At 43.7% G+C, this 20,536-nt stretch overlaps 1 protein-coding gene across 1 annotated transcript in view; it reads right to left on the reverse strand.

Moving 5' to 3' along the window:
- DRC1 (dynein regulatory complex subunit 1) overlaps positions 1-15,857 on the reverse strand; it is a 42,201-nt gene extending 26,344 nt beyond the window's left edge. Inside the window, exons 1-3 of the mRNA XM_044261932.1 lie at positions 15,647-15,857; positions 4,965-5,052; positions 101-213 (exon numbers count right to left, since the gene is read on the reverse strand). Coding sequence (XP_044117867.1) covers positions 101-213; positions 4,965-5,052; positions 15,647-15,801 — 356 coding nt within the window. The 5' untranslated portion in view covers positions 15,802-15,857. The remainder of the gene's footprint in view (positions 1-100; positions 214-4,964; positions 5,053-15,646) is intronic.
- Between the last annotated feature and the right edge of the window lie 4,679 nt (positions 15,858-20,536).

Here is a 20,536-nt window from a genome sequence, read left to right on the forward strand (position 1 = left end):
GACTGACTCTGACGCAGCCACTTTCCAACGGTTGGGGAGACTTTGGGGGCCCGTGGAAGAGACGTCCTCACATCCACCCTGCAGAGCGGGGCTTCCCCACCTCTGACGCTTGATCTCCTCTTCTTCCACTCTCCTGTGGATCTCTCTGATATCTGTAGCCACCTGGATATTTGTCACCAACTCAGTGCCACAGAGCAGCAGTTTATTCAATTTCTGAAAACAAAGAATTTATGAAGTTAGAGGGGAGCCTGGGTGGCTCAGTCGGTGAAGCGTCTGCCTTCTGCTCAGGTCCTGATCCCGGGGTCCTGAGATCGAGACCCACATCGCTTCGGAATCCCTGCTCAGCGGGGGAGCCTGCCTCTCCCTCTCCCTCTCCCCACCCCCCACCCCCATCCATGGTCTCTCTCGCCACTCTCTCTCTCTCTGAAATAAATAAAATCTTTAAAAAAAAAAAAAAGAATTTATGAAGTTAGAAACCTTTTGCACAGCTGTCTATAGCTGTTCTATCCAGCCAAGCAGGAATCAAAAGCAACCTTCAGACCCTTAAGAGTAGCATGTACTTGACAATCCTTTTCCATCAGGATATTGGGGATATGATATCAGAACTTATGATTTAATAGCACATGTGATTCTGGAGGTACTGTGGCTTATTCTCATTAGACTAGGGACCAGCTGGCTAGCACACTGGCAGATACCCGAGGCACATCTCAGCACTCGCCCTGTAGACCCTCCAAGTGACTGACACCACCAGGCGCTTTTCTGAGAATTCAGCGGGAGAGGTGAGGTAGAGACAATGGCGACCATCCTCCCACATCCATTCCCTCCTCCTCCCCAAGTAACAGGATCCCCAATTTTAGCTGGACATTGGACCTACCAAGATGGATAAACTTCCCAAACTCCTTGGCAGCTAGAATACAGTCTGATCGACAGAACCTGAGCAGAAGTGACGTGTGCCCCTTCTGACTCCTGCGTTGAAGGGAAAAGGCCTGTCCTCTGCTGCCGCATCCCCCCCTTCTCCGGGGCCAGCGTGTGGTGCTCTGGTATGACACGGTGAGCACATGCAGCCACCGAAGGAATGGCAGAAGGAGATGAGGTCCCCGACATCGAGGAGCTGCCGCATCAGCCCTGGACAGTGTCCTGATGCTCTGAACTACTGAGGAAGCCAGAGGAATAAGCTTCTGTGTTGTTTAAGCTACTGTTACATGGCGTCTTCTGTTCCAGACACTCGGGCTCCACCGCTGCCTCCCTTAATGGCTCAACAATTTTGCTATTGGTGCCCCCCTTTCTAAATCCCTCTTTGGGGGCACTTGGGTGGCTCAGTCGGTTAAGCATCTGCCTTCGGCTCAGGTCATGATCTTGGGGTCCTGGGATCGAGTCCCACATCGGGCTCTCTGCTCAATAGAGCGTCTGCTTCCCCCTCTGCACTCCCCCATCTCATGTGCTCACGCTCCTGCTCTCTTTCTCTCTCAAATCAATAAAATCTTGAATAAATAAGTAAGTAAACAAATAAATAAATCCCTCCTTGAATTCCACATCAGTGTCTTCACTCCTGACCTTTGGGCAATGACAGGATTTCAACCAAAAATTCAGGTACCCTTAGGCTGTGCCTACATTTTTCTAAGTCTGTTTTGGAACTTACAAATTCTCCGGCTCTCGGACTGTTTCTGAACAAAGAAGCTATAAGCTTCCCCGTATGAAGGAGTCACTGAAACAATCAGAAATTCTATTTCCTCTCACCCTCCTAAGGACACTTGGAAAAGCAGTTTTAATGAATACAGAATGGAAGCCCTTAACCCCGATATCCAGAGGTACGCCAGACTTTTTAAAAAATGGCTACAGTTGTAGCATTTGTATCAAATGGTTTTACATGCCTAAGGAAGTAAAGGCCTTCCAGTAGTTTTTGAACAGTTTTCTATTTTCTGCTCAGACAATGCGAACATCAGAAATTTCTGAACCAAGTATTTCAGACTCAAAGGAAAACTGAAAATGTTACAGTCACCAACAGACCAACAGACACAGGAAAAGATAAAACTGTCGTTTTCAGATATGATTACATATGTAAAAAAAATAAACACACAAACAAAAGAGACCACAGGATAACTATTAGAATTGACAAGAGAATTTGACAAAATTGCTGAATATCAGGTCACTATACAAAAAACCATTTGTACTTTTATATATAAGCAAAAAACACTTAGAGCCTCAACGCAAAGCGTAAGACATTGTTTTTGTTTTTGTTTTGTTAACATATAATGTATTATTTGTTCCAGGGCTACAGGTCTGCGAATCATCAGTCTTACACAATTTAGCATAAGACATTGTTGACAAAACTAAAGAATACCTAAATAAGTGGAGGGATATTTTATACTCATGGATTGTAAATCTCATCATTGGTAAGATATTAATTCTTTCCTAAATTGATCTATAGGTTCAATCTGACTTCAATTAAAGTGCCAGCAGGGGACACCTGGGTGGCTCGTGGGTTGATTGGCTGACTCTTGATTTCAGTTCAGGTCATGATCTTGGGGTCCTGGGATTGACCCCAACATCAGGCTCCACACTTGGGGGGAGTCTGCTTGAGGACTTTCTCCCTCTGCTGCCCCTTTCCTTCCAACCCCCTCCCCCCACAAACACCACAGCTCTCTCTCTAAAATATATAAATAAAACTTTTTAAAATCCCAGCAGGTTTTTTGGATGAAACTGACAAACTGATTGTAAAATTTATATGGACATGAAAAAGGTCAAGGATAGCCAAGACAATTTGAAGAATCACAAACTTAGAGGACCTATTCCACCAGATCAAGACCTGTCATAAGGCTACAGTAGTTAAAATAGTGTGGAACTGGTATAAAGTCAGACAAGTAGACCAATAAAACAGAACAGAGAATCCAGAAACAAATCCACATATGTGATCACCTGACTCACAACAAAGGTGTATTGCAGTGCCGTGGGGGGAAGGATGATCCTTCCAATAAACGGTGCTGGTTCAATTAAAAATCCATATACAACACAGCATCCTTGAACCTTACCTTTACACCAGCCACAAAAATCAATTCAAGATAGACTACAGACCAAAATATACATGACACAAAAATAAAGCTTCTAAGAGAAAACTTGGAAGAATTATCTTTATAAAACTGGAGCAAGATTAAATAGGAAACAAAAGAATCAGCAAGTAAAAATGATTGATAAGGGGTAGGGCCAAGGACAGTGGCCCTTCCTGTCTAAGTCTCATGGTAGAACCAGTTATTAATATCTTGATATTAAGGAAGGCAGCATTTGGCTTTTATACATTTTATATATTTCTTTTCTATGCCAACACTTTATGTGCCTTAAGTCATAAGTGAAAGGAAGCTTGAAAAGCTGCTAATGATGGGGCACCTGAATGGCTCAGTGGGTTAAAGCCTCTGCCTTTGGCTCAGTTCATGATCACAGGGTCCCAGGATCGAGCCCTGCATCAGGCTCTCTGCTCAGTGGAGCCTGCTTCCCTTCCTCTCTCTCTGCTTGCCTCTCTGCCTAATTGTGATCTCTTTCTGTCAAATAAATAAATAAAATCTTAAAAAAAAAAAAAAAAGAAAAGAAAAGCTGCTAATGAAAACAACATTATCTCTTCGGGTTCATACTCAAAGATGAACTCTATCAGTATTTTCAAGACCATAGCAGTATAAACTGTATCAGGAGGTTCCAGATTATATACAATATCCTTTTGATCCTACCCAGCCATGCTCAGAGATGATCGACATTTCGACGAAGTGACCCCAGTACAGACAGGAGGCAGGACACATCAGCGTCACAATGAGCACCAGATGGGGACCAAGAACACACCACAGCTCAGTGTTCTTCCTGCCACCGTAAGGTATCTTATCTTTGACCCAGTACCGTACAGTTCACTCAGGTGTCTCTGTAGATCTCTTTGCTCTATAATGACATTTCAGTAACTTGAGTATTTTTTTCTCGCAGTAAGTGTACTTCAACTTCTGCCAGAAATGCTCTCTCTCCTCTCTGCTTTTATAAGTCCCACCTATTTTTCCAAGATGCAGCTCAAACCCCACTTTCTGCATGTAACCTTTCCCCATCAGGCCCGCTGGGGCAGCCCTGTTCTTTCCCTCAATTCCTACCATCCCGCTGCCCTAGGATATTCATTTAACAGTTCATTAAATGCAGCACTTTGCCAGTCCTGCTTGCTGTTCGGGAGTGTTGTTCATTCTTCCTGCACCTGTTGTTCCAAGTCCTTTATTAAACATTCCAGGAGCCCTGGCATTGCCATGGGACAGCAATCGATGACTTTCTTTTTAGTGGTTATTGAGTACAAGCCCTGCACTATCCACAGGTATACGCAGAGGCTCTCGCTCTCACGGAGCTTACAGCTCTGCTGGGGACATGCAGGCACACACACTGGAAGTCCTACAAGGGAGAAAACGTCTAAAATGAAACACATGGCACAGAGAAGTACCCGGTGTGTGAATTAAAGGAGCCTGGGCTGCGAAGAAATCATGGACTTGCAGTCCCCTCGAGTTGGGACTTGAGATGGCCTTGAAGTATGGGAAGGCATCCTGATGAAAGGAGAGAAGACGGAGGTAGAGGACAGCGGGGAGGAGGGCAAGGGAGGGACTGGCATCCCGGAAGATAAGAGGCACGGAACAGGACGAGCAGAGCCCCCACTGGAGGTGAGTGAGCAGATCGGCCAAGCCAGAGTGAAGGAAACAGAGTTAGGACGGAAACAGAAGGCCTTGAATGGGCAGCGTAAACATCTTGACTTGCACTAATGAACAGCTCACAGGATGAAATGAAAGCTCACTCCTAGACAGCTCTCAAAATGGGAAAGATTCAAATTCGCTTCTGCCTAACTAAAGGCAGGAACACGCAATCCCTCTTGAGAGTCTTCTGGTCTAAGTATGAAAACCATGACCTCACACCCAGCTAGCGTCCCTGGCTGATAGGACCATTCGCCACCCAGCTCATACCAGTCTGCTTTCTTCTTTCTGCTTGTAGCTCTTGCTTTGATCTTCCTCACTCTCTTTCTTCCCATCTAAATATTCTCCAAGTGCTTCCCTGGGATGGGAGAAAGTAGAGAAGCTAAAGTTATTTCTAGTATGTGGATTCTATATTTAGAGTTTCCATAGTGCATCATACTATATATGAAAATACATCCCATATGGATAAAAATTTCAATATTAAAAAACACAATCATAAGAATACTATAAGTAAATACAGGAGAAAACCCATCTTAGAATAAGACCAAAGCTAGAAAAAAAAATAAAAATATTGAGAGACTTTACTTCTTAAAATTTAAAACTCTTCTCCTTGATTCAAGGGATAAACTTATAAAAGATACTTAACAAAATTTTGCCATCTAGAAAAGAGAACAGACTCTTTCAAATCAATACAAAAAAGACAAAATAACAATTAGAAAAACTGGCAAAGGATGTGTGGACAGGCAATTTACAGGGGGAAATACAACAGGCAAACAGACATTTGAAAATACGTTCAACTTCACATAGAACACAAGAAATGCAATTGAGAAGCCTGCAAGGTATCATTATTCTCCATACCAGATGAGAAAAGATTTAGAAGGTTGATAATAGGATGCCTGGGTTTTCTCAGTCAGTTAAGTGTCTGCTTTCGGCTCAGGACATGATCCCAGAGTCCTGGGATCGAGTCCTGCATTGGGCTCCTTGCTCAGGGGGGAGCCTGCTTCTCCCTCTGTCTGCCACTCCCTCCACTTGCGTGCTATCTCTCTCTCTCCAACAAATAAATAAAACTCAAATAAATAAATAAATAGTTGATAACATCAGGCATGGGTGCCCAACTACTCACACCACACCACAGCCAGGGATGTGAAGTATAACAACCTGTCTAAAAGGCGATTTGGGGGGCGCCCAGGTGGCTCAGTGGGTTAAAACCTCTGCCTTTGGCTCAGATCATGATCCCAGGGTCCTGGGATCGAGCCCTGTGTCGGGCTCTCTGCTCAACAGGGAGCCTGCTTCCCCCTCTCTCTCTCTCTGCCTGCCTCTCTGCCTATATGTGATCTGTCTGTCAAATTAAAAAAAAAAAAATCTTTAAAAAAATTAAATAAAATAAAAACTAAAATAAAATAAAAGGCGACTCGGTAAGGTTTATCACAAACTTAAATATGCCTCCCCTCTGACCCAACCTTCAGGAATTCCCTGCAGAAAGTACTCAGAGAAATCTGCATGTGGATGATTATTACAGCACTGACTCTACTAGCAGAAGCATGGAAACATTCCTACACACATATTAACCCTTGCTAATACCCACCTGTTTAAGAGCTTACGAGACAACAACAAAAGAAAAAATTGGAGTGGGGGGCACCTGGGTGAGTCAGTCGGTTAAGTGTCTGTCTGCCTTCAGCTCAGGTCATGATCCCTGGGTTCCGGGACCAAGTCCCGAGTCTGGACTCCCCACTCAACAGGGTGTCTGTTTCTCCCTCTCCCTGCTCAAGCTCTCTCTGTCTCTCTCTCAAATAAGTAAATAAAATCTTTTTTTAAAAAAAGAAACAAAATATTTTGTAGCCTATAGAAAGAATGATGTAATTTCTAGCAGTATACAAAGACATCCACGACAGTTAAGTAAAAAGAGCCAGTTGTAGAACAATATGGAAAGTATAATATACATTTTCTTTTGAAAATTGAAAATAGGCTTATATACACATAGGAATTTTTTGGAAGGATATATGACCACAGATGACAGTAGCTATTTTTTTTTTTTTAAAGATTTTATTTATTTATTTGAGAGAGAGACAGTGAGAGAGAGCATGAGCGAGGAGAAGGTCAGAGAGCGAAGCAGACTCCCCATGGAGCTGGGAGCCTGATGTGGGACTCGATCCCGGGACTCCAGGATCACGCCCTGAGCCAAAGGCAGTCGTCCAACCAACTGCGCCACCCAGGCGTCCCTGACAGTAGCTATTTAAGGAAAGGGAATTTAACTGAGGATTTCGATTCTCTTTATTTTTGCACAGCATGAATTTTACTAATAGCCTGTGTGTGAGTGTGTGAGAGTGTGTGTGTGTGTGTGTGTGTGTGTGTGTGTGTGTGTTAATCAGAAAATCAGACCAAAGAAGAGGAGGTAACATAAGGTTCCAGATTATGGGCTTCTTTAGAGGATGCATGGGGGAATGACCCCACCAACCTCCATCTCATTTACAACACGGAGGCCCCTCTCCCCTTGGGCACACAGTTGGCCACGAGGACTCCCAGGGCACGAGAAAAATGAAACCATCCTGTGGCCCCCATCTGCAGTGCAACAAGCAGATCTCTCTGTCTCGTTCTTTATTGATTTCTTTCTAATACTGACTTCCATTTCCACTCCTTTTGTTCAAAGTTCAGCTCTGCTCTACAGTGTTACAGCATTTTTGAAATGTGGAGTTGTTAGGTCCATGATCAAAGTAGCGAGACTGATACAAAGCGAAGGTCAAGCAAAGCTTTGTTTCGCGCCAAGCATCGGGAATCCAACCCATTCGGGGCTGCCTCTTACAGAGGGAGCGACCCTCCCAGCCTTACAGACTAACTTTTAAAGGGCAAAGGCCATGTGGTTGAGCCTGGCCACACACAGGTGGCCAATGAGATTGTAACACACAGAGAAAGCTGCACAGTCATGCTAGGTCACACACGGGTGACCAATTGAATTACGATTCACCCTATAGTAGATATTTGAACTAGCCTATCACCTTGGTCAGAACTGGCACCCAAAAGGCGCCCAAAAGGCGGGGCCCACACTCCTTGGTAGCTAGGGAGACCATATGCACGCCCCACTGATTGGATGTCTCCACCTGGCCTGACCCGCCCTTGTATTTGGGCTCTGTTACCTGGGACTGGTCGACCATATTTTACTAGTTTCCCGGATTTGCTTTTAAGTAAGTCCTCTGGTGGGGTCAGTTTAAGTTTTATTGCATAAACAACAAAATGGCTGTTCAACTGAGATGGAGCCGCTCTGGCTAAATAGGCCCTTACAGAGTTGAGTTACTGCTCCCTGCCGACTCCAAGTCTAACGAAAACCCCATTTTCTTTCTTGTCATTTCATGCACTTCCATATTCTTATTCAATCTACTCCTGGCCATTGCTAAGAGAACTAAGTGTTCCGTTCCACTCGTCTTCCAAAGTTGCTAGGTTCATGGATCTCCCACTATCACACAAAATGCACTCGTTCTCTTGACTTTCTACTTTGACCACCAATTAAGTAACCACCTCTATCTAAATAATCCTTCCAGTTGCTCCACTTCCTGGAGCAAAGACCAGTGCTTCAGAAAGAGAAAGAACTCTTATTAACCTGGTTTAAGCCTCTGCCTTCAGCTCGGGTCATGATCTCAGGGTCCTGGGATCGAGCCCCACATTGGGCTCTCTGCTCAGTGGGGAGCCTGCTTCCCCCCTCACTCTCTGCCTGCCTCTCTGCCTACTTGTGATCTCTCTCTGTCTGTCAAATAAATAAAAATATATATATATATATATTTAACCTAGTTTTCACAGGAACCCCATTGCTGCCTTTTACTTAGCATTTCTGACTTTCCTAGCACTGCCCTGTCCAAGGAAGGGAGCCATTGACCACCAGTGATGGATCCAAACTGAAATGTCCTATGAGTATAAAATAGACTACATGGATTTTTGAAGGCCTTGACTAAAAAAACAAAGTAAAATACCTCAATACAATTGACACTGATTACATGTTAAAAGAAAATTTTTACATTGTGGGTTAAATAAATGACAAAATTTAATTTCACCTGTTCTGTTTACTTTAACAGGGCTACTAGAAATTTTTTGCTTTGTTTCATTTTGCTTGCTGACCTAGCATATTCTCCAAAGGAGTCAATTCCAAAGAGACTTCTCCCTCCTCAGGTTTACCTCAGTTTCAGGAAACTGCTTCCTTGGGGCTCCCACCCACATGATCTTCCTTAGAGCCGCCACCTTACTAAATACCCCACCTCCTGACCAAACAAAGTCCCTTCTCAGATTTAAAAAATTGGCACTTCATTGATTGTTTGGCTGGATTTCGGGTTCAGGGTTGGAAATCATTTTCCTTCAGAATTTTGAGAGCATTGCTGCGGTATCTTCTACCTTCCAGTGTTGCTATTTCAAAACCTTGAAGTCACTGTGTTTCTTAATCCTTTCCTTGGATGTGACAGTTGTCCTCACTCCAGAAACTTATAGGTCCCTCTGGCTCTCCAGGCTCCTGAAACTCCTGTCTCAGCCCATCAGGCCAATGAGTCGTCTTCAAGTTTTAACAAGCACTTTTAGCCCACATGATTGATTAACTAAACATTTCTTTGTGTATCTATAGATTAGGCATTGCATTGTTTCCTCAAAAGCCTCGGTAAGAAACCCACTTGCACAACCTCCCCTCTGCCCCACACACCCACAGGGCACAATACACAGCCTCTGAGCACCAGGATCATGTCTGTAGCTGGCACCACTGAGTCTGCCCACAATCAAGAAAGGTTAAACACCACTGTGCTCCCCTTTTACTGATTGACTGCCCTAAAGTTTCTCCAAAAACCTTCAGGCAGATACATCGGAGTTGGTTTTTGGACAAGAGTCTGCCTTCTCCACAGATGGCCGGCCCTCTGAATAAAGCTCATATTCCTTTCCAATCAAAACTTGTCTCATGGGGCGCCTGGGTGGCTCAGTGGGTTAAAGCCCCTGCCTTTGGCTTGGGTCATGATTCTGGGGTCCTGGGATCGAGCCCCACATTGGGCTCTCTGCTCGGCAGGGAACCTGTTTCCCCCCTCTCTCTCTGCCTGCCTCTCTGCCTACTTGTGATCTCTGTCTGTCAAATTAATTAATTAATTTAAAAAAAAAAAACTCGTCTCTTGAGTACTGGCTTCTGGAGCAATGGGCAGCCAAACTTGGGTGTTTCAGTAATGCTCTGAACTTTCTCAATGGTGTGCCCGCGAGTGGGGCTACTTTCCTCACTGGGCTGAACATTTTCAGATGGGCGTCCCCCCCACCCCACCCCAAGCAGGAATTTCAAAGGGAACTTCAGTTATGATCAATTTTCTTGAATACTTCCAGTGATCATTTCCTCCCCTCTGTTCCCTCTGCCCTTTCTTTATGGATCTAGAAAAAAAAAAAGAGTCTAGATCTCCTGGACTGGTCCTCTAATTTCGAAAAATCTTTTTCTCTCCTGGCTTCTGTTTTTCTTTTTGCTCTACCTTCTATGCGACTCCATGACCGTTATTTCCTAACCCTTCTACAGTTTTCCATTTCTGCCATATTTTTTAATCTCCAAGAGCTCTATTTTGTTCTCTCACCACCCCTTTAACAGCATCTTAATCTTGTTCTGTGGTTGCAATATCATTTCTTTTTCTCTCCAAGGATCATCTGAATGATAGCCATTTTGATGTAGTACTGTTGTCTTTTTTCCCTACATAGTCTCAAGTTCCTCTAAGTTCCTTTTTGCTGTGTGTTCATTTTGGTGTCTACCTTTCATGATAAAGACTTTCCTCAGATGTCTAGAAATCCTTGGCTACAAGAGCTGGAGGTGCCTGGGTGGCTCAGTGGGTTAAGCCTCTGCCTTTGGCTCAGGTCCTGATCCCAGAGTCCTGGGATTGAGCCCCGCATCGGGCTCTCTGCTCGGCAGGGAGCCTGCTTCCCCTTCTCTCTGCCTGCCTGTCTGTCTACTTGGGATCTCAATCTGTCAAAAAAAAGAAAAAAGAAAAAAAGACTGGAGAGCTGAAGGAAGTTCTGAATGCAAGGGCGCAGCTTGACAACAATGAACTTCAGCACAGGACCATCTACTTGGATCGCCTGTGTTTAGTACAGTGTTTCTGCCTCGTCTCTGCCCAGCACCCCCCAAACTGTAGATCCTCTAATTTACTTCCTCCAAACCTCCCATCTTTTGTGCAAGGTGGGGAAAAGGTTCCTGGCACCCAACTATTTTCCTGACTTTAGTCCCCTTCTTCATCTCTACTTCCACTTGAACCTGATGCTTCTGATTTCCTGGTGTTTTGCAGATTTACTGCAGAGTAAATCAAGCGGGGGGCTCTCGGCTTTCCTCACTGCTAGTTTATATTTCCATAGCCTTGAATCTGCGAGACCATTTACCATCTGTCCTTATGCTTCCCAGCTTCCAAATGTTGTTGCTGTTGAGTCCCTTCTGTTTTGCTTGACTTTTTGGGTTTATGTCTTTTTTATTTAATCCCTTTAAATGTCACACTAATGGAGTTTTGATAGAGATCCAAGATAAATGTATGTGTTCCATCTGCCATCCTTACACTGGAGTCACATCTCCAGGAATTTCAAACTTCAACTGAGACGGTAGAGACTGGGATTCTCAGGAGCTTTAGCCTATTAAACCCACTCTTTATTTTTATTTGACATTTGATTCTATTAACAGCTTCTTCTCTAAAACTACACCTCAATGGCATACTGAGGCCCCAGCACTTAGGGTGGTGGGCACCAGAGGCAATCAAGGGGGCTACAGATCATTTAAAAATGATACAGTGTGGGGTGCCTCGGTTGCTCAGTGGGTTAAAGCCTCTGCCTTTGGCTCAGGTCATGATCCCAGAGTCCTGGGATCGAGCCCCGCATCGGGCTCTCTGCTCAGCGGGGAGCCTGCTTCCTTCTCTCTCTGCCCACCTCTCTGCCTACTTGTGATTTCTCTCTGTCAAATAAATAAATAAAATCTTTAAAAAAAAATAAAACATTGGACTCTGAAAAACAATCTAAGGGTTTTGAAGGGACAGGGGTGGGAGGTTGGGGGAGCTAGGTGGTGGGTATTATGGAGGGCACGTATTGCATAGAGCACTGGGTGTGGAGCAAAAACAATGAATTCTGTTACGCTGAAAAGAAATAAATATATATGTATAAAAAATAAAAAATAAATAAAATAAAATAAAAATGATACAGTGTACTAAAAATCTGTCTTTGTATTATTATTATTAACCCGTGCCAACAACAAAACAAGGTCAGTGACAGAACACTCCTTTCTGAAAAAAATCTTCTGTTAATCTAAGTTCTAAACAATTTCTACAGCTACTGTTAATCTTTTAATAATATATATGGGGCACCTGGCGGGCTCAGTTGGAAGAACATGAGACTCTTGATCTCAGGGCTGTGAGTTCGAGCCCCACGTTGAGTGTAGAGATTACTTTGAAAAAAAATCTTAAGGAAAAAAACATGTATGCAGGCTTCGATACAGCAACTTTCTATGTCTTATCCTTTAACAAGGAAGTTAATTCAGAGAACACGAAGAATACAGTTGGCCTGTGACACACACAGACTAAGCTGCACACACGTGTTCTGAGGGCATGTTTTTTTTTTTTTAATTTGACAGAGAGAGATCACAAGTAGACAGAGAGGCAGGCAGAGAGAGAGGTAGAGGGAAGCAGGCTCCCTGCTGAGCAAAGACTGAGGGCATGTTTAAAACGGCTCTGTCGTCCCAGCTCAGTTAGGCACAGGGTAAATCCCCAACCCTCAAGGTACTACATCTCCCAGCACAAGAGGGATTTGATATATGAGGCTCCTGGGTAGCTCAGTCAGTTGGGCGTCTGCCTTCAGCTCAGGTTGTGATCTCAGGGTCCTGAGATGGAGCCCTGTGTCGGGCTCTCGGCTTGGTGAGTCTGCTTCTCTCCTTCTCCCTCTCCTTTTGTGCTCTCTCTTTCTCTATCTCTCAAATAAATACGTAAAATCTTAAAAGAAAAAAAAAAAGAGGGATTTGACATGAACAACAGCCCAGCTATTGAAACCATGAAGAAGCTGAACTCTGTTTAGTTCAGTTCTGTCATTCTACAGGTAATCATTCTCTAAACCTCACAGAATTCTTTTGGAAACACTTCGTCATGTTTTTCCTTCCTTTCCCACCCAAAAATACAGTAATGTAATTAAAAGGTATTGATCTGTCCCTGTTTTCTTATTTCATATTGTAAATTTTATTTAAAAAATTTTTTTCTTTGGCCTGGTTACATAAACAAAGTTCAATAGAAGAAAACACTCTCCTTTTCAGGCTATTATTATTTTAAAAACTCCCCAGCTCAGGGTGTTAAATTCATTGGGTCCACCTCTCTACCTTGCATATTCATTTTCCAGCAGCACCACTGGCCACTCTTTAGATCATGGAGATAATCCTCTGTCAGTGTTCCCTCTTCTCTCTGTTTCTAAACGCACAGCTTTCCTAGGGCTTGGCGTGAGCTCTCCTCTCATCTTTTTATCCTCTTTTCCAGTGTAAGTCAATCCTTTCCTATGGTTTTCAATACAATCATAATGCTGTTGACCCTCTGCACTGACCTCTCTAATCCAGAATTCTCTTCTGAGTTTCAGACCCATATCCAACTGCCTAATAGATATGTCAGTTTTAATGTCTTCCAAAATCCAATTTCATTTAATATGTCCAAAGCCAAACTCTCTGAGTTCCAAATCCTGCTGCCTCACTTCCCCCCATAGCTTTATCATTTCAGTACAAGGCACTACCACCTACCCAGCTGTTCTAGCCATTGTCGCATTTTCCCTGTCTTCCACCAGCATATCCCCAATCAGGAAATCCAGGCAGTTGAAGCTCTAACGCATGTCTTGAGCACATCTGCTTTCTCTCCAATCCTACCAGACCAACTTCATCCCTCACCCAGACCAATGCAACGGCTTCCTAACTGCTCTCCTTAATTACACTTCTGGCTTCTCCAAACCCTTTCCTCAAAGAGCAATCAGAGTGATCTCAACATACTTAGGAATTTGAGAAACTCCCACATTAAGTCCTTGGCCTATGGGTAAGAGCTATCATGGAAGGGAAGGCCGAATGGATGTCACCCTTAAGAGGGGGGAGGGAATTAGTGTCACCCTTAAGGATGTCAAGGATACAGGAGGGGTGATCCCGATCAAGTCTCCATTTAGATCACCACTCTGGCCCCTGCAAAAACATTTTGCATCACATTTTGCATTCACATTTACATCTGACAGATGATAAAGTTTACTCGTATAACCCACACACTTACAGGGTCACGTTAATTCTCCTGATCTCAGTTAAAATATAGTCTGAAGAGATAAAGACCATCTGGATATCCCGCAGAACAACATCACATTGATTCATTAAATCAGATTGGCCTGTAAGCCAAATATGACCCACTGATTTTTGTAGGGCTCACAAGGAAAGAATGGTTTTTACACTTTTTAAATGGTTAAAAAAAAAAAAAAGATCAGATGACTACGCAGAGCACAGAGGATTTTTAGGACAATGAAACTATTCTGTATGATACCATAATAGTGGACACATGTCATTACATTTGTCAAAATCCATAGAACACCAAGAGTGAATCATGATGTAAACTATGAACATAGGGTGATGATGTGTCAACTCAGTTTCATCATTTGTTACAACTGTGCCACTCTGGAGGATGTTGATAGTGGGACAGGCTACGCATGCGTGGGGGCAGGTAGTGGACTGGGAAATCTCTGTACTTTCCACTCAATTTTGCTGCAAACCTAAAATTTCTCTTAAAAAATGATCTCCGGGGGCACCTGGGTGACTCAGTGGGTTAAAGCCTCTGTCTTCGGCTCAGGTCATGGTCCCAGGTTCCTGGGATAGAGCCCCACATTGGGCTCTCTGCTCAGCAGGGAGCCTGCTTCTCTTCCTCTCTCTCTGCCTGCTTCTCTGCCTGCTTGTGATTTCTGTCAAATAAATAAAATAAAAGCTTTTAAAAATGATCTCAGGGGCGCCTGGGTGGCTCAGTGGGTTAAGCCTCTGCCTTCAGCTCGGGTCATGATCTCGGGGTCCTGGGATCGAGCCCCGCATCGGGCTCTCTACTCATCGGAGAGCCTGCTTTCCCCTCTCTCTCTGCCTACCTCTCTGACTACTTGTGATTTCTCTCTCTGTGTTTCAAACAAATAAATAAAATCTTTTAAAAAATGATCTCAGAAGATAAGATCAATATCTGAAGAATATTTTGTGACACATGAACATTCTACATTAAAACTGCAGTGTCCATAAGTAAAGTTTTGTTGGAACACTGTCACACCTCTCTGGGTCCCTTGCGTCCAAATGGCCAGCAGACAAGAAGTCACCATCTTGGTAGGGTGGCTGACCCTGGCCACCAGGGCAAGGTACAAGTGCTGTCACACAGAGAGTTGTTCAGGAATTCAGAAGATCATGCAGGTGCCTCTTGGTACATGACAGCCCACTGTGTCCGTGAACGGACAGGTGCAACAACCCTGGCCTGAGAAGGGTATGATTACCAGTCTCAGACCCTTCAGGGATGAGGATTTGTGTCATACAACCAGATCAGCCACTGAGACCTGCGGAAGTGACAGCTGAGGTCCACTGCAGAAATGCTTGTGGAAGGCAGGCTGGGATGGAAGAAGGAAAGAAAGACCTCCCAGGGGACGTCACGGATGGCCTGTGTCTTCAGTGCACTGCTCCCAGCGCACGGCACAGCAGGCTCTCCGTGAAAGTGCTGAGAGGACTGTTCTCTCCGTCTTGGACTTTCCAAGTGTGTTGAATGTCTTCATATCCCATACTTGGCTTGATGGAACCTTGTGGAAGAAATTCTTCCTATCTCACCGCCTATCTTTCGGCTCACACGTGGGGCCCGCCCGCCGCTCACCTCAGAGCCTTCCGCCGCCGGGGGAAAGCGCCCGCCTCGCCCCCGCCCTGCGTCGCCGGCACCCGGGGCTCCCCGCTGAGGACCCGCCCAGACCGCCCCGCTCACCGCCTCCGGGCTTCTAGGCGCGCGGCGATGCGGAGGCGCCGGGCCTGGATCCGCTCCTGAGGGTTGTCAGAATTTATGGACGGCCCAAGAATCGGGGTGGACAAGTGTTCCTCCTCCTTCTCCTCCAGGACCCCCAGGGGTCCCGGCGGATTCATGACACGTGCCTTGCCTCCCACCCCAAGCAGCTCCTCCTGGACCACCGCCAGACCGCCGCCGGTTGCTATAAACAAGCCGTTGCCAGGGAGAGGCAGTCACCTGACTGGCAGCTGGAGTGCGCGCGCGCACACAGCACCTCAAGCCCCGCCTCCCCACCCGGTATTTGCGTGCCGGCTTGTGGTCTCTTTCCCGGGTAGATATGGGACTTGGGCTCTACCTTCGCCCAAGTGAAAATGACATCAGTTTCATTCAGTACTGTACAAATAGCGGCTAACATAATACCTAATATGAAGTAAGTGCACAACCGTGTTTGCTGAGTGAAAGAAATGTACACAAGTGTATGCTCACTGCAGATATTTATATTAAAAAACTGGTATGACCCCAAAATCCATCAATAGGGGAACTGGTAAAGTTTTCAGGGGTTGGAAAACAAGGCGGCCGCTAAGAATGGATCTGACCTAGAAAGAGATAAAGATTAAATGAGAAAGAGAAGATGTAACACAATGTGTAGAATGTAAGCCAAGTTCTATTTGAAATGTATCTAGTATATAGGGAAGAAAAATGAGCAGAAAATAAAGCTGATATCAAGGAAGTTACTGCCTGTGTTCTCTTTATGGTTTCAAATCTCACATTTAGGTCTTTAATACATTTTGAAATTATTTTTGTGTACGGTGTTAAGAAAGTGGGCCATTTCCCCCCACATCATTTGTTGAAGAGACTTCTTTTTCCCACCAGATATTCTTTTCTGCTTTGTCAGCGATTAATTGCATGTAGTTTTGAGTTCATTTCTGGGTTCTCTATTCTGTTCCACTGATCTCTGCGTCTTTTTTTCTGCCAGTATCATGCTGTTTTGATCACTACGGCTTTGTACTATAACCTGGAAGTCTGGAATTGCGATGCCTCCAGCTTTGCTTTACTTTTTCAAGGTTGCCTTGGCTATTCGGAGTCTTTTGTGGTTCCATACAAATTTGGGGATGGTTTGTTCTAGTTTCGTGAAAAATGCTGTTGGTATTTTGATGGGGATTGCATTAAATGTGTAGATTGTTATAGGTAGTATAGACAGTTAAACAATATCTGTTCTTTCAATCCATGAGCATATAATGTTTCCATTTCTTTGTGGTGTTTTCTATTTCTTTCATCAGTGTTTTATAGTTTTCAGAGTACAGATCTTTTACATCTTTGGTTTGGTTTATTCTTAGGCATCTTAGTGTGTTTGACACAATTGTAAATGGGATTGATTCCTCATTATTGGTGCATAGAAATGCAACAGATTTCTGGGACACCTGGCTAGTTCAGTAAACATCTGACTCTTGATTTTGGCTCAGGTCATGGTATCAGGGGTGTGAGATCAAGCCCCATGTCGTGTTCTATGCTGGCATGGAACCTGCTTAAGAGTCTCTCTCCCTCTGTCTTTACCTCCACTCCCTCTCGAAAGAAAGAAAGAAAGAAAGAAAGAAAGAAAGAAAAGTAAGGCAAGGCAGGCAACAGGTTTCTATACATTGATTTTGTATCCTGTGTGTTGTATGCAAGTACACTATACTGTACACTTAAAACAAATAGTACACTGTATATTAACTGAAATTTTAAAAAATAAAATAAAAAACAAAGGGATACATACACCCCGATGTTTATAGCAGAATTATCTACAATAGCCAGATTATGGAAACAGCCCAAGTGTCTGTTCCATTTACTGATGAATGGATAAAGATGTGGGAGATATATACAATGGACTATTACACAGTCATAAAAAAGAATGAAATCTTGCCATTTGTGATAACATATGAGTTCATTCATATGTGGAATTTAAGAAACGAAACAAGCCAAGGAAGGGAAAGAGAGAGAGGCAAACCAAGAAACAGACTCTTAACTATAAAGAACAAACTGATGGTCATCAGAGGGGAGGTCAGTGGAGTGATGGAGAAATAGATGATGGGGATTAAGGAGGGCACTTGTGATGAGCATGGGGTGTTGTATGCAAGCATTGAATCACTATACTGTATACTGCATGTCCGCTAACCAGAATTCAAATAAAAACTAGGGGGAAATAAATAAAATGCATAAATTGGTTAATATCCATTGTCTCCCAAATTTACACTGCTTTAATAAAGTTTTTGATTTGGGAAAAAACCACAAAGTAGGTATGGCTGTGGGTCTATGGGTGGTTTTTATTTTCTATTCCAAAAAAACTTTACAAATAACACAAATCACTTGATGTAATAAAAAACAATAAAGTTTATTTTTTTAAAAGAGTGGTGACAGAGGTTCCTGAAGAGACTGCAGCAGGCCAATGTCACAGATAAGAGGGTTATCCACCTTGATAATTCACAAATATTGAGAGGCTGGTCCTCACTGGTAGGCAATGCCTCAAAACAAAAAGCAGAGATGCGGGGTGCCTGGATGGCTCAGTTGTTAAGCCTCTGCCTTCGGCTCAGGTCATGATCCCAGGGTCCTGGGATCGAGCCCCGCATCAGCCTCTCTGCTCAGTGGGGAGCCTGGTTCTCCCACTCTCCCCTGCTTGTGTTCCCTCTCTCGCTGTGTCCCTGTCAAACAAATAAATAATATCTCTTTAAAAAAAAAAAAGCAGAATGCTTTGGAGAACTTACACTAATAAGCTCACGAAAGAAAAAGAGGATACCCTAATCTGAGCAGGAAACTACAACTGACATAAGCATGTGTATTTATGACCTGTCACTAGCACGTATCTGTGGCTGCTCTCCAAAGGAAATCAAACTATAACTGGCAAGTTTCTTGATGTTGTACGATTGACTGCAATGAACTCAGGGGCCCACAATGAGTATAACTTGCCACAAAGACCCAACAGTCCTTTCATCCCATCCCTGGGTAAGTATGGGATGATAAACGCAAACCCTTCTGGATATATGGGCTTCTTTTGCTATGCAACAGGCTTGCCGTCTACCTTCAGTATATAGTCTTTTTCCAGGGAAATGATACACTGTCTAGATTTTAGTCTATGAAGTCAAGTCACATACTTAATTCCACATCCATAAGATTACAGCAAATCATCCCATCAAACATTTACATAATTTCTTGGCTTATTCCTGTCTCCCAATTTGTGTGAATTTTACTAATAGATTCTCAGAAGGCAATCTTCTTTTATTCATTTCCAAGTTATTTTGGGAACTGCCTCACCCATCATCTTTATGTATTGACTACTAAAGGTACGAAGGATGGGACAGGGAAGGGAAGGAAGAAGGGGAGTCACGAGTAGGTCATAAGGCTTAGGGAAGAATTCAAAGTTATTAGTAGAAACCAAGTACCTACCTTAGACCACACACTCTGCTAAATACCTCCTTGCATCATTTATAGCACATATGCATGACTGCGGCAATATTACTAATCCCATTTTACAGGTGAAGAAACTGAGTCTCTGAAAAAAAAAAATAAGTCACTTGCTCCAGGTCAAAGCTTGCCAGGCCAAACATGACTAAGAAATGGTCATGGCATTAAAAGCTTGGGAGGTCTTGAGAAACTTTCAGAATGAAGGCAAAAAGAAAAATGGAAGGAGCAGATACCAAGTTTGCTTTAGGGGAACTTGCAAGCAAGGAGAAAAGATGAGAGCAGGAAGAAGAGCAGGACATTTTGGAAGCACGGCGTCTAGGCTGGGACAGGCCCGTGCTGCTTACCTAGGACACACCTGCGATGCCGTCAAGCACGGACTGGGTGCTGGAGGTCTGCAGACAGAAGGGCAGGGGTAACTGCTGCTGCAAACAAGAGGCTGGGAGGGCCAGGGGACTATAAGCACACTGCGGGACAGCTAGCCTGGGCTGCACTAGGGACTTACCCCTCGCCTTCTTTAAACCTAAACCTCTTACAGGAAATAAATAAATAAATAGAAATTAATGCCTGCTGCTGTAAGTAGGGAGATCAATTCTGATGGAAAGACAGGAAATATTCTCAGAAGCAATGTTAGGAAATATGCGGTTGTTCAATAAAGCTTATAATTCATACACTAACGTTTAATTGTACCAAGTGTGGGTCATTCAGTTCTTGTGGAATTAGTCTAGAAAATTAACATTCTTTCTGTAGGAAAACGTTTTTAAGTATGAGACAAGCACCTCACAAACTAACTTGAGTGTGACCCAGTATTATTATGCACTGCCCAGTGCCCAGTTCTGGGGAAGTCAAGAGCAGGACACCATGAACCGCTGTTACTGCCTCCTGTCTGGTACTCTGCTTTCTGAAACAGGGCCCAGGACTGCAGAACACCCGGGAACAAGCAGGCTGGTCGTTATTTTTTTTTTTTTTTAAGAAATTTTATTTATTTGAGAGAGAGAGAATGAGTGGGAGGCAGGGCAGAAGGAGAAGCAGGTTCCCCACAGAGCAGGGAGACCCATGGCAGGGCTCTATCCCAGGACCCTGGGATCATGACCTTAGCCAAAGACGGGCCATCCAGGCGTCCCTGGACTGATCTTTCTTTAAACAAACAAAAGAAAAAAACATTTAATGTTTTGTTTTAAAATAATCAGTAACTCTTAGGCAAGTGGCTGGACATTATTTTTCTCCCCACAGCTCCCTCCCCTCTTGCACTTACCAAGGACAAAGAAGACAATCTGAAAACAGTTAAAAGGATTTAAAAATTATTTACTCTTTACTTTTATTACAATAAATATTTATCAACAATAGAATTAAACAATTTTAAATTAAAACCTACTGCATTACTTTTGGGGTTCACAGCAGCAGAAACAAACACAAATCCAGTTGAAAGGGCAAGGC

Source organism: Neovison vison, chromosome 8, assembly GCF_020171115.1.
Source record: "Neovison vison isolate M4711 chromosome 8, ASM_NN_V1, whole genome shotgun sequence".
Lineage (NCBI taxonomy): Eukaryota > Metazoa > Chordata > Mammalia > Carnivora > Mustelidae > Neogale > Neogale vison.